General features: G+C 55.5%; 2 protein-coding genes across 2 annotated transcripts; both read left to right on the top strand.

Moving 5' to 3' along the window:
- The first annotated feature begins 463 nt into the window (after positions 1-463).
- LOC122370695 (uncharacterized protein K02A2.6-like) lies at positions 464-7,795 on the top strand. Its single transcript, XM_043346527.1, has 3 exons — positions 464-934; positions 1,121-4,421; positions 7,767-7,795. The coding sequence occupies exons 1-3, from the start codon at positions 464-466 to the stop codon at positions 7,793-7,795; spliced, it is 3,801 nt and encodes a 1,266-aa protein (XP_043202462.1).
- Positions 7,796-7,907: 112 nt separating this feature from the next.
- LOC122370688 (matrix metalloproteinase-17-like) lies at positions 7,908-10,197 on the top strand. Its single transcript, XM_043346511.1, has one exon. The coding sequence runs from the start codon at positions 8,150-8,152 to the stop codon at positions 9,224-9,226; it is 1,077 nt and encodes a 358-aa protein (XP_043202446.1). The 5' UTR covers positions 7,908-8,149; the 3' UTR covers positions 9,227-10,197.
- Positions 10,198-14,399: the final 4,202 nt, after the last annotated feature.

Consider the following 14,399-nt stretch of genomic DNA (forward strand, 5'->3'; position numbering starts at 1 on the left):
CCAGTCGCCGGACGCCGGCGGAGTGGTGCGGAAGTGCGTGGGAGTGCTGCGGCTCGTGCTGTTAACGGAGCGGCCGGCGGGCCGTGACCGGTGTGCGGAGGGTGGAACGCCCTCTTTGGATGCGGCAAGACACCACATTGGGGCCGGTCAGGTGTCGTCGATCCCCACCCACGCGAGGGTGTTGGTAGATTGACTTCACTGCCCCTGGATGCAGCAAGTAACTTCTTCCGCGTGACTGGCTGCCGTGTGGCCAGCGAGCGGCCGGGCAGTCCGTACGAGTGAGCGGTGGTGTGGCGGTCGGCGCCAGTGAGGTGATAGCCTGTGCGCGTGACCGACCTGTGGCTGCTGTGAGTGTGGTGTGCAGGCAATTGTCATGGAGGCCCAAGGGATGGCCTTCCCGCCTGTAGCGCGCTATTCCCCGGGCGGGGATTTTGGGAGGTGGCTGAGGGAGGTGGACAGGTACATGGCCGCCGTCGGCATTCAGGATTCAAACCGCAAGAGTGCCGTCCTCCTGCATCTGATCGGGCCAGACGTCGCCGACATCGTGGACACCCTGCCGGAGGAGACCGACGCGACGGCGGAGGCCGACGACTACGACAAACTGAAAAAGAAGCTGACAGCGTACCTGTCCCCAGTAAGGAACACCGTGGCAGAGCGTTCCGCGTTCCACCAGATGCGGATGGAGGCATCGGAGGACCTAGAGCACTTTCTGGGGCGCCTCCGTGCCCAAATCGCGCTGTGCAGCTACCCCGCCACGGAAACGGACACAGAACTGAGGGATCAGTGCGTGCTGGGCTGCCGAGCGGGTCTCCAAGAGAAGCTTGTCCAGTTGGCGGCCTCTAAGGGGGACAAACTCACACTGGAGGAGGTCCGGCAGGCGGGCCGTGCCCACCGCGACCTCCAGCAGCTCGGCGCCCAGCTGGCTGCCACGCGCGTAACGGAGAGGCCAGCCGCCGTGGGCGACCAGCCGCCCTATCCGCCAGAGCCGCACTCCGTGGACGCGGTGGCCGGCGGGCGGCCGGACAGTGGCCGGGCGGCGGCGCCGCGCGGACGGCGAGCGGTCCGCTGTTATCACTGCGGAACGCTGGGTCACCTGCGCCGCGACTGTCCTGCGCGACAGGACCAGCAGCAGCAGCAGCATCGGCCGGCAACAGGCAGGGGGCGCCCTGCCCAGCAGCAGCAGCCGCGGCGGCCGCGCGGCCGGGAGCGCGACGGCGGAACGGCTGACGGAGGCGGCGCCGACGGCAGGCGTCCAGAGACGCGGCGGTGCTTCAAGTGTAACAAGGTCGGACACCTGCGGCACCAGTGCCCTCAGAAGGACGATACAGACATGTGGGGCATCGACTTCGGCTTCGGGAGCATCAACTCGGTGAACCTGACGCAGGCAGTTACAGTCACCGTGCCGGTCAACGGGGTAAAAATCAACATGCTGGTGGACAGCGGCAGCCCCGTAACGGCGGTGGGGCGTGACACGCTCATCCCCGGTCTGCAGCTGAGGCCCAGCCCACTGCACCTCACCTCATTCACCGGTCACGTCATCCCTCTGATCGGTGAAGGTCAGGTGTCGGTGAGGTTCCGGGGGCGTGATCACCGTTTGCGACTGGTGGTGGTCGACCTGCCCGGCGAGAGACGGCTGCTGGGCCGCGACTGGATGTCGGCCCTGAACATCAGCGCGAGTGGCGAGGCTGCAGTACTGACCGTCGGACCGGGCGGCGTGGCCGCAGATCTGCAAGCGGTCTGTGATCGGCACGCGCCGGTGTTCGATGGCCGCCCGGGGCGGATCAAAGGGACCAAGGCGCACCTGGTCCTCAAACCCGACGCGCAGCCTGTGTCGAGGCCGGTACGTCTGCCTCCCTACGCGCTCAAACCAGCCGTGGAGCGGGAGCTGGACCGGTGGGTGGAAGCCGGTATAGCGGAGAAAATCGGACCGAACGACGCCCTGGGATGGGGCACTCCGCTGGTGACAGTCCCGCGGGCTGATGGAGGCATACGTTTGTGCGGAGACTACCGCCTGACGGTAAATCCGCAACTGCAGATGGCCACGCACCCGACGCCAACGCCGGAGGACATCTTCGCGAACGTCAGAGGACAGCAGTTCTGTAAACTCGATCTTAAGGACGCGTTCCTACAGCTGGAGCTCGGAGAGGAGTCGCGTGACATGACGACTGTGGTCACACACCGAGGAAGGTACCGAATGCTCGCTCTGCCGTTCGGGATCTCGGCGTGCAGCTCAATTTTCCAATCAGCGATTGATCATATCCTGGATGGAATTGACGGCTGCGTGGCGTACCAGGACGATTTGCTCATCGTAGGCGCTGACCGGGTGGAGCTGGCGCAGCGGCTCGACCGGGTGCTGGCTCGCCTGGAGCAGCACGGGGTCAAACTGAAGCGAGAAAAGTGCCGCCTGGGACTCGATGAAGTGCAGTATCTCGGCTGGTGTATATCGGCGAACGGACTGCGGCCGGTGAAGGACAAGGTCCAAGCCGTGCTGGACATGCCGGACCCCAAGGACGTCAAGGCGCTGCGCAGCATCCTGGGTAGTATCACCTACTATCAGCGGCTGCTACCCAACCTGTCGACGCTGCTGGCGCCGCTCTACCGCCTGCTGCAGAAAGGGGTGCCGTGGGAATGGAGCAGCGAATGTCGACACGCGCTGACTCAGGTCAGACAGCTCCTGGCAGGAGACACGGTACTCAAGCGGTACGAGCCGGAGGCGCCGCTCAAGCCGGTAACGGACAGCAGCGAGGTCGGAGTGGGAGCAGTACTGACACAGCCCGACGGCGAAGGACTGGAGCGCCCAATAATGTACGCCTCCCGCACACTCACCGGCACCGAGAGGAAGTACCCGATGGTGGAAAAGGAGGCTCTGGCAGTGTCATTCGCCGTCAAACGGTTCGGGCAGTTCCTCTATGGCCGACGATGGACTCTCGTCACGGATAACAGAGCGCTGTCGCGTATCCTCTGTCCCGAACGCGAGCTGCCGACCCTCGCTGCGGCGAGACTACAGAGGTACGCACTGCAGCTCGCAGCCTTCACGTACGACGTCGAGCTGAGACCCTCGGAGAACATGCATCTGGCTGACAGCCTGTCCCGCATGGCGGTGCCGGGGCGCCCGCTACGTCCATCAGAAGACATGCACCTGGCGGACAGTCTGTCTCGTATGGCAGTGCCAGGCGGAGAGGTCGAGCCAGCGGACGCTGAGGACGACACCAGCGGCGGCTCGTATCTGCTGTTCATGGACGGTGTAGCTCCAGTTCTGACGGCCAAACAACTCGCGGCGGCGACACGCCGCGATCGGGTACTGTCGCGCGTCCTGACGTACGTGCACAGTGGGTGGCCCGGACAGGTGGAGCAGGAGCTGGCCCCGTTCCGTCAGAGGCGGGATGAGCTCTCCACGGACCTGGGATGTCTGCTCTGGGGTGGCAGGACGGTGGTTCCCCACTGCCTTCGGCAACAGGTGCTGGCAGAGCTGCACCAAGGTCACCTGGGCAGCGCCAAAATGAAAGGTGTGGCGCGCCGATACGTATGGTGGCCGGGCATGGACGCCGAGCTGGAGGCCCTGGCGCGTGACTGCGCGGCTTGCATGGAAAAGCGCGGGGCACCACCGCGTGCTGAACTTCACCCTTGGGAACCGACGGACAGCTGCTGGTTCAGGGTTCACATCGACTTCGCTGGACCTTTCCAGGGCTCTTTCTTTCTGATAGTGTATGACAGCTACTCGCGCTGGGTGGAGGCAGTGCCGATGCGTGAGACCAGCACGGAAAGCACTGTGCGTGTTCTGCGCGAAATGTTCGCCAGGTTTGGATTGCCGGTCCAGGTGGTCAGCGACAATGGACCCCAGCTGACCGCCACTGCGTTCTCCCAGTTCCTGAACTCGAATGGGATTCGGCACATCAGGACAGCGCCGTGGCATCCAAGTAGCAACGGGGCGGCGGAGCGCGCAGTGCAAACCGTAAAGAATGGCTTGAAAGCTGCACTCAAGGACGGAGGAACGCTTTCTCAGCGCCTACAGCGGTTCTTGCTGGCATACCGGGTGGCGCCACACGCGACCACGGGGAGGTCTCCAGCGGAAATGATGCTGGGACGGAACGTGCGAACCAACCTGGACCTCCTAAAGCCGGATGTGGACGTGCGGCAGCGCGAGGAAAAACTTCGCCAGTGGCAGGCCGGTAGGCCAGGTCACAACAGGCAGTTCTCGATCGGAGACCACGTCTGGACACGGGCCTACGGTGGACCGTCCAAGTGGCGGCGGGGCGTCATCACCGCCCGGACGGGCCCGCTGTCGTTCGAAGTGGACGTGGGGAGCGCGATCTGGTCGCGGCACGCCGACCAGCTGCGTCTGGCGGGCACCCAACAGGCTGCTGCAGCGTCCGATGGCGCGGAGGAAATCAGCCGGCAGCCGACGGTGGCAGCACCGAACCGTACTAGACAGGTTCCGGTGGCCCCCACAGGGATCGGCGAACCACCGGTGACCATCAGACCGGGGGTCATCGTCGGGTCAGGTGTGACCGGCGTGTCGGAAACGACGGTCAGGTCACCGGCCACAGACGGACCAGAGGCGACGGGCAATGATGCTGTGACAGCACCTGCTACCGCTACCGGTGGCAGCTCCGAGGAAGCGCAGGTAGCTGCAGGCGACGACGCTGGTGCCGAGGAGGCGCAGGTCAGCAGAGGTGGCGGTGCGACCTCATCGGCGACAGGAACAGGAGCTGGATCAGCAACTGGGGACATCGCTCAGCGTGTTTCCGTCAGGCAGCGGAAGCAGCCACGTCGCCTCATAGCCGAAATGTGACGGCGACACAAAGTCGTGTTTGAAGCGTCTGGTTTTGCTTTGAAATAGTTTTAGACGGATGTTTAGTCTTATTTCGGCCAGTTTTTGTGTTGTCTGCTTCGCCACGACTGTCATTCCTGTTGAGGGGGGTAGTGTGTGGTGACGTAGCCCTTTGCCCTCTGAACTTTGTACAGTAGACTAGGTGGCGCTGAGCTCGTTGCGCTAGTGGGCACGGTGCGGCCGTGCAGCAGTCGCGCGCCGCCCCCGGCACGGTCCGGGTAGGATCCGTGTAAACGTGTGATCGTGGATCGCGCAGCCAAGAATAAACCTGCTTAGAACCGCATAGTCTCGCCAGTCGGCTCACGACACAACAGGGAGGGTTTCTGGCGGATCGCTGTCCCAATAGGTTTAGATGCGACCGACTGTCTCTGAATGTTTGAGCGGTCTCCTCCCGCTGTGAGCTAGTTTCAGTTGATATCTGTCTCAGAAATACTTTTTAAAGGAAGTTAAACGGAAATCCAACGTAAAATGAACAGAGGAAATGGTAACGAGTTACCTCATTGAAGAGTAGCGCTCGCCTACTTCAAAAGGTTTGGCACCGTTCTTCAACATCTGATATGCGATCGAGTTATGGCACAATTTTTCCCATTGGAGCTTTTTTCTAATACAGCAATACGAAATGCGTTACATCGTCCACTGGCGGATCCAGGGAGCGGGCATTTAAAACAAATATTTACTCCCCCTCCCCCTGGCCCCTGCATCGCCCGAAATAGACAAAACGTACCTTATGTTTCCTAATAATAACATTTTTATCAGGATTTTTTTTTTTATACTGTTCAGCAGTAGGTCCGTAAGGAATCGAAATGCGAGGAGTTTTTGGATTTTGGACACTTTTTTGGGGGGGGGGTATGTCCCCTAGAGCGTCGAAAACGCCTTTCTGGATCCACCTATGAAATCATCTCGACTGGGATCTTGCCCCCCCCCCCACGCCAAAATCGAATCCGCCGCCACTGACCTCCAGTGATCCAAAATCAATAGATTGGTGCTTTCGTTGAATGTTCTCTTCAATGAGTTTTGTTTTTGTCGCGCATGGTCGAAAATTTAACTACAGATTGCATTTTAACAGAAAAATATTGTTTTTCTTATTTCATGGAACATGATTGAGTTAACCATAATAAATATGTGCTCAAGTGGCTTCCATAAAGTAAGTTTTTGGTCGCTTATGCGGTACCTGGGATCTAAGAGAGCTCAATGTAGATCCCAGCTACGAGCATTGTTCTAAATGTCGAGAAAAGAATATGAAACATGACACCGGCCCATACCTCCTGGGCCATGGCCCATACCTCCTGGGCCATGGCCCATACCTCCCGGTTTATTTTGATGGATCGAAAAAGTGCATGATTTATTAAAAGTTATCTCGAGACAAAATAGTTGATCCCAGGAGCCTAATATCAGGCACACTTTACAGGCGAAAGGCGATATCACGTACACAGAGTGAAAAACCAGATCCAGCCACTGCCCATTGGAAGAAAATTATCATTTCACAAAACCGGCCCATAGACCTCCTGGGTCTCCTCTAAAACTCGAAAAAGTGAACCGAGGCCATCAAAGGTTAATGACCTGGCATGACAATCAGGTGACCTTGACACCTACCCTTAGGCATGGACCAACATCATATCACATGTTTGAACGCTTGAAACCACGAAAAGACTGCAAACGCGCGGCTAATGCCGAGCCGACATACCCCGAATCGCGATTCCGGCAAAACATGGTCTCGGGAAATAGGTCACAGGTCAAAGGTCATTTGGTTCAGGGTCATGAAGTTTTTAGGGCAGGTGTAAAATTGATCAACTCGAGGGTACTGAAAGTTGCGTCGCGATCAGCCACTTTTTGCACGAGTTATTCGCCAAAAACCGGGGGGTGGGTCCGTTCGACCCCCTCCCCCCTCTTACTGGCCATACATGAGGTTACGATGACAGAACAACGAATCTCCTTCTCATGTATCCTGAATAACTCTAGTACCGACTTGAATCGTTAAACTTACAAATATGACGTCCATTTACAAGTACCTACATTATGCTGCGCACCGTTCCGTTCCGGGTGTCCTGGTGACTGATCACAGGTAGGTATATCAAAATTGGGATGGCCGCCACGCGCGCTGCTGTTGCCGCAGCACCGCGTGCGTACTGAGTAGTGACTAGTGAGTAGTACACCGTCCAACTTTGTGCTGGTGCGTAAGGGGGCGTGCAGGGCATCCCACACTTCCGCCCCCGTGAGGGCGTCCCACGCGTGCGTCCCACGGAGACTGGCGGGCACCCATGTGTCCCACGCGAGTTGGCAGTACGGATCACCCCGTGGCGGTCACAGGCCTGCACGGGCGCGCCGCGGCGAACAGTGCGATCAGAGAATGGACGCTGGATCACTACCTCGTCATGAACAACGACGCCACGGGCGCTGCAATCAGGGCCACGGGTCATCCGGGTGTAAGTGTCCTTCAACTGCAAATAAACGAGCAGACGACGCGGCAGTCGGCAGTGGCATCTGTGGTGGCGCCTAGCGGGTGGACAGCGAGAGGGAGCCGATCGGGCGCTAAGCACTTCTCAGTAAAGCGACGGGGTGTCTACCTATAGTGATAAGCACCGGCGCTGCTATGCTGGGTTCCTTTGGTGAAGAGACATGTATTTGTGGTCATAATCGCAATGAAAACAAACGTTACGACAGCTTTTGATGTCTGAATAAATACGCGCGCAAAATTTTAGGAAATGGCAACAAGAGAGACACCCCTTGCTCATTCTATAAAGGCATCGTATTCGTAGCATGAAAGTTCAGAGAAAGTCTTGGGAAGTTCAAGACTGAAGAGAGTTACATCTATCGAGTCTACCAAGCCACATGTCTGGTAGTCAACCGAGACACCAGCTGAGTAGGAGATTGTGGAAGTAGAGGGCGCGCGGCCCGACGGCGCCAGCACGCCACTAACGGCCGTCGACACCGACAGCGCTGGCCAACGCCCCGGCGCCCGACTGAGCGCCGCCGCCAGCCGACCCTCCCATTTCTATGGTGCTCACGCCGCCACTGCCCCAACGGGGCTTTCCCGTCCGAACCAAGATACGTCCAAACCGTGGCGGTGGCGGCGGGCGGCAGTCCAGTGCCGCGGTGGCTGGGGTGAGACACCCACCCGTGCAGAGCTACATGGTCGCCACCTGCGGCTAACGACGCAGTCAACCGCCAGCTACCATCGCAACCGCAGGTCGTGCGCACACGTGAACCGGCGCCGACGCGTGAAGTGCGTGTGCCGCAGCGCGCATAACACGGTGTGACATCGGGTGTCGACGCAGTCTGCCGCCGCCGCGTCGCCTCGTAGAGCGGTGACGATCCAACATGGCCACTCAGGGTCATGCAGAGCCACGACGGCTGGCCGCCAGCGCGCGCAACAGTGCAAGAACTCTGGCGCTAGCAGTGCTCACCACTTATGCACTTTTGGCGACTCCATCGACCGGTGCTCCGCCTGCAGCGAAGGCCGATGTACGACTGCCTCGCGACGTCTCACTAAAGGTCACCGTGCGGCCATCAGTGCTGTCTCGCTCGAAGCGTGCGCCTTTCATCGACGACGACGCGATCAACAAGCTGATACACTACGGCTACCTGCCTGAGTCATATCGTCAGACTGGCAACGAGTCTCAGCTGACGGACGCCATCCGACAATTCCAGCGCAACGCCCACATCCCCGCGACTGGTGTGGTAGACGAGCTGACGCGAAGACAGTTCGCAAAGCCACGCTGTGGCCTGCCCGACGTGCAGCCGCGCGGTCGCGACAAGAGCTACCGGCGCCGCCACAAGCCAGCCGCACCTCCTGACGCGTGCGACACGCACTACGATGCAATAAGTGTTATCCGAGGCGAGACGTTCATCTTTTCAGGCCAGTACTTCTGGCGCACCAACGGCACGCACAAACCAGTGCCAGTCAAGATCTCCAAGTTCTGGTACGGTCTGCCAGAGAATCTCACCAAGATCGACGCCATCTACCAGCGACCACATGACCACAAGATCGTCATCTTCATCGGTCGGCAGTTCTGGGTGTACAACAGTAACACGCCAGAGGTCGGCTACCCGCAGCCACTGACTGCACTCGGACTTCCCGAAAGCCTCGACGGCCTCGACGCCGCCATGGTCTGGGGACACAACGGCAAGACGTACCTCTTCCGCAACGACATGTACTGGCGTTTCGACGAGGCCGTCGGCCAGGTGGAGCTGGACTATCCGAGGGACATAAGTGTGTGGCACGGGGTGCCGTACAAACTCGATGCCGCCTTCCAATACGGTGGTCTCCTGTACTTCTTCAAGGGACGTGACTTCTGGCGCTTCGACGACCGTCTGATGCGCGTGCGAAGTCCAGTGCCGTCGTCATCAGCCGTTAAGTGGATGGGATGTCCACTGACAACGGCGCGCGTTGAATAATTGTTGAATCGCGTGTGTATTGAGAACCAAGTCCGCCGAACCCCGAAACCCGAATCCGCGTTCCGACACCAACACACCGAATCCACGTCCCGGCGCCAACTCCCTGACATTCTGGATAGCAGGGTTGTGCTTGGCTCATGAGTCGAGTCAGAGATTTGACTCAACTCTGACTCAGATGAGTCAGGTTTGAGTCGAGTCGGATAAAATGTTGAGTTGTTGAGTTGAGTCAGAGTTGATTCAGACAAAAATATTAAGGTGTTGAGTTGAGTCAGAGTTGAGTCAGTAAAATAACTTTTGACATTGAGTTGAGTCAAAAACATTTAGGAACATGAGTCAGCTGACTCATCTTTCTAGAAACAATCTATATAAGCTTTTCATTCTCCCCCGCTTAACAACTTAGGCCTGGCCCTGCTGCCGGATTTTTTTCACCCCCCCCCCCCCCCCGCTCAACAACTTTTTTATCTGAGTCAATTGTGAGTCAACACACTTGACTCAACAAAAAAAAAATTTGAGTCAAGTTTGAGTCAACTCATATTTTCATTGAGCCGCTTGAGTCATGAGTCGAGTCAAGGGAAAAAATCAGCTCCTTGTTTGAGTCAGAGTTGAGTCAGGGCTTTCTGAAGTTGAATGATGAGTCGAGTCGGCAAATGTTTTTGAGTCGAGCACAACCCTGCTGGATAGCAATGGTGAGCAGGGTTAGGGCGAGATTGCATAACAATATTGTTCTAAGTAAACGTGCAATGAGGTTATCGGTGGAGCCAACGAATAACTAAATGCATATACCTACCTAGGCACTAAATGCACATAGTTATTTGTTAGCTCCACCGATAACTTCATACCTAACACAAATATGTCACTAAATAATCAGTATAAACGTGCAATAATTGTTGGATTCGAGGAAATTCGATAGGATTTAGAATGCCAATTTAATATTCTGGAGTTAATATATAAGGTGCTGTAGCAGCCAGTCAGCCTGTCTTTGCTAGAGAAATGCTAGATTTACAAAACAGAAGGGGCACAGCATAGTATACACTGTAAAAAAAAGTTTAGCATCACCAAGCAGCTAAATGCACTTAAGTACCATGGTAAAAAAAATAAGCACCACCCACCGGCTTATTTTAAGCAGGCTAAGAGGATGTCCGTGAAGTTAGCGTCAGCAACAGCAACGAATACAGCGTCGGATTCAGAATCGCTTCAAAAACTGCCATCAGGTCAATTGGGGGACGGGGAACACGTATATGACGTTTATTTTGCCCTAGCTCCCTTCCTTCATCCCTTAATCGTCCCTTAAAGGACGGGGCGCGTCAAAAGTGCCCCAAGGCCTCGTCTGATCGCCAAAATAATGGTCGCAATCGATTCCTCGGGTCAATATCTAACCTCAGTCGAAGGTTCCAGACCTGTGGCTCCTATCCCTCATCCCTTAATCGTCCCTTAAAGGACGGGGCGCGTCAAAAGTGCCCCAAGGCTTCGTCTGATCGCCAAAATAAGGGTCGCAATCGATTCCTCGGGTCAATATCTAACCTCAGTCGAAGGTTCCAGACCTGTGGCTCCTATCCCTCATCCCTTAATCGTCCCTTAAAGGACGGGGCGCGTCAAAAGTGCCCCAAGGCTTGGTCTGATCGCCAAAATAATTGTCGCAATCGATTCCTCGGGTCAATATCTAACCTCAGTCGAAGGTTCCAGACCTGTGGCTCCTATCCCTCATCCCTTAATCGTCCCTTAAAGGACGGGGCGCGTCAAAAGTGCCCCAAGGCTTCGTCTGATCGCCAAAATAATGGTCGCAATCGATTCCTCGGGTCAATATCTAACCTCAGTCGAAGGTTCCAGACCTGTGGCTCCTATCCCTCATCCCTTAATCGTCCCTTAAAGGACGGGGCGCGTCAAAAGTGCCCCAAGGCTTCGTCTGATCGCCAAAATAAGGGTCGCAATCGATTCCTCGGGTCAATATCTAACCTCAGTCGAAGGTTCCAGACCTGTGGCTCCTATCCCTCATCCCTTAATCGTCCCTTAAAGGACGGGGCGCGTCAAAAGTGCCCCAAGGCTTCGTCTGATCGCCAAAATAATGGTCGCAATCGATTCCTCGGGTCAATATCTAACCTCAGTCGAAGGTTCCAGACCTGTGGCTCCTATCCCTCATCCCTTAATCGTCCCTTAAAGACGGGTCGCGTCAAAAGTGCCCCAAGGCTTAGTCTGATCGCCAAAATAAGGGTCGCAATCGATTCCTCGGGTCAATATCTAACCTCAGTCGAAGGTTCCAGACTTGTGGCTCCTATCCCTCATCCCTTAATCGTCCCTTAAAGGACGGGGCGCGTCAAAAGTGCCCCAAGGCTTCGTCTGATCGCCAAAATAAGGGTCGCAATCGATTCTTCGGGTCAATATCTAACCTCAGTCGAAGGTTCCAGACCTGTGGCTCCTATCCCTCATCCCTTAATCGTCCCTTAAAGGACGGGGCGCGTCAAAAGTGCCCCAAGGCTTCGTCTGATCGCCAAAATAATGGTCGCAATCGATTCCTCGGGTCAATATCTAACCTCAGTCGAAGGTTCCAGACCTGTGGCTCCTATCCCTCATCCCTTAATCGTCCCTTAAAGGACGGGGCGCGTCAAAAGTGCCCCAAGGCTTCGTCTGATCGCCAAAATAATGGTCGCAATCGATTCCTTGGGTCAATATCTAACCTCAGTCTAAGGTTCAAGACCTGTGGCTCCTATCCCTCATCCCTTAATCGTCCCTTAAAGGACGGGGCGCGTCAAAAGTGCCCCAAGGCTTCGTCTGATCGCCAAAATAATGGTCGCAATCGATTCCTCGGGTCAATATCTAACCTCAGTCGAAGGTTCCAGACCTGTGGCTCCTATCCCTCATCCCTTAATCGTCCCTTAAAGGACGGGGCGCGTCAAAAGTGCCCCAAGGCTTCGTCTGATCGCCAAAATAATGGTCGCAATCGATTCCTCGGGTCAATATCTAACCTCAGTCGAAGGTTCCAGACCTGTGGCTCCTATCCCTCATCCCTTAATCGTCCCTTAAAGGACGGGGCGCGTCAAAAGTGCCCCAAGGCTTCGTCTGATCGCCAAAATAATGGTCGCAATCGATTCCTCGGGTCAATATCTAACCTCAGTCGAAGGTTCCAGACCTGTGGCTCCTATCCCTCATCCCTTAATCGTCCCTTAAAGGACGGGGCGCGTCAAAAATGCCCAAAGGCTTCGTCTGATCGCCAAAATAATGGTCGCAATCGATTCCTCGGGTCAATATCTAACCTCAGTCGAAGGTTCCAGACCTGTGGCTCCTATCCCTCATCCCTTAATCGTCCCTTAAAGGACGGGGCGCGTCAAAAGTGCCCCAAGGCTTCGTCTGATCGCCAAAATAAGGGTCGCAATCGATTCCGCGGGTCAATATCTAACCTCAGTCGAAGGTTCCAGACCTGTGGCTCCTATCCCTCATCCCTTAATCGTCCCTTAAAGGACGGGGCGCGTCAAAAGTGCCCCAAGGCTTCGTCTGATCGCCAAAATAATGGTCGCAATCGATTCCTCGGGTCAATATCTAACCTCAGTCGAAGGTTCCAGACCTGTGGCTCCTATTCCTCATCCCTTAATCGTCCCTTAAAGGACGGGGCGCGTCAAAAGTGCCCCAAGGCTTCGTCTGATCGCCAAAATAAGGGTCGCAATCGATTCCTCGGGTCAATATCTAACCTCAGTCGAAGGTTCCAGACCTGTGGCTCCTATCCCTCATCCCTTAATCGTCCCTTAAAGGACGGGGCGCGTCAAAAGTGCCCCAAGGCTTCGTCTGATCGCCAAAATAATGGTCGCAATAGATTTCTCGGGTCAATATCTAACCTCAGTCGAAGGTTCCAGACCTGTGGCTCCTATCCCTCATCCCTTAATCGTCCCTTAAAGGACGGGGCGCGTCAAAAGTGCCCCAAGGCTTAGTCTGATCGCCAAAATAAGGGTCGCAATCGATTCCTCGGGTCAATATCTAACCTCAGTCGAAGGTTCCAGACTTGTGGCTCCTATCCCTCATCCCTTAATCGTCCCTTAAAGGACGGGGCGCGTCAAAAGTGCCCCAAGGCTTCGTCTGATCGCCAAAATAAGGGTCGCAATCGATTCCTCGGGTCAATATCTAACCTCAGTCGAAGGTTCCAGACCTGTGGCTCCTATCCCTCATCCCTTAATCGTCCCTTAAAGGACGGGGCGCGTCAAAAGTGCCCCAAGGCTTCGTCTGATCGCCAAAATAATGGTCGCAATCGATTCCTCGGGTCAATATCTAACCTCAGTCGAAGGTTCCAGACCTGTGGCTCCTATCCCTCATCCCTTAATCGTCCCTTAAAGGACGGGGCGCGTCAAAAGTGCCCCAAGGCTTCGTCTGATCGCCAAAATAATGGTCGCAATCGATTCCTCGGGTCAATATCTAACCTCAGTCGAAGGTTCCAGACCTGTGGCTCCTATCCCTCATCCCTTAATCGTCCCTTAAAGGACGGGGCGCGTCAAAAGTGCCCCAAGGCTTCGTCTGATCGCCAAAATAATATTCGCAATCGATTCCTCGGGTCAATATCTAACCTCAGTCGAAGGTTCCAGACTTGTGGCTCCTATCCCTCATCCCTTAATCGTCCCTTAACCCGCGCCCCGTAGGGGGGGGCCGAAACGGCCCCTCCCTGTCCTTTTCGGTCGATATCTCCTAAACGGCTGGAGATATCGCCACCAAACTTTCAGGACCCTTCCGGGCATCAATTTTACACATTGTGACTAAAATTTTTTCCAGAGGCTATGATAGGTTGGCCACAAATGACGTCAGAGTGACGTCATGTTCTGTCATTTTCGACCGAAAAAAGACCTTCGCGAGAAGACCTGTCAGGACTACAGCTTTGAAGATACAGAAAAATGATCAAGACATAAAAGGTGTAGAATTGACAGGGCTACAAAACTGCTATCTCGAATTTTTGAAATTTTTGAGTTTTGACCCCCAAAAATCAAAAAAGCATTTTTTTGGATATATTCGCCAAAAAATCCACAAAGTTTTTTGAGTTTCGAAAAAACCGGAATATATGTGATAGTGCCTACCGTCTTCTATCTACATACTAAATTTCAGATCGATACCTCGTTTTTTGGCCAAGTTATAGCGAAAAAACTGTTCAAAAATGATGACGTCAAATTTTCAAACTCAATTTTTGGCAATTCTAGAACTCGTA

Source organism: Amphibalanus amphitrite, unplaced genomic scaffold (genome assembly GCF_019059575.1).
Source record: "Amphibalanus amphitrite isolate SeventyFive unplaced genomic scaffold, NRLGWU_Aamphi_draft 001160F_arrow, whole genome shotgun sequence".
NCBI classification, from domain to species: Eukaryota; Metazoa; Arthropoda; class Thecostraca; order Balanomorpha; family Balanidae; genus Amphibalanus; species Amphibalanus amphitrite.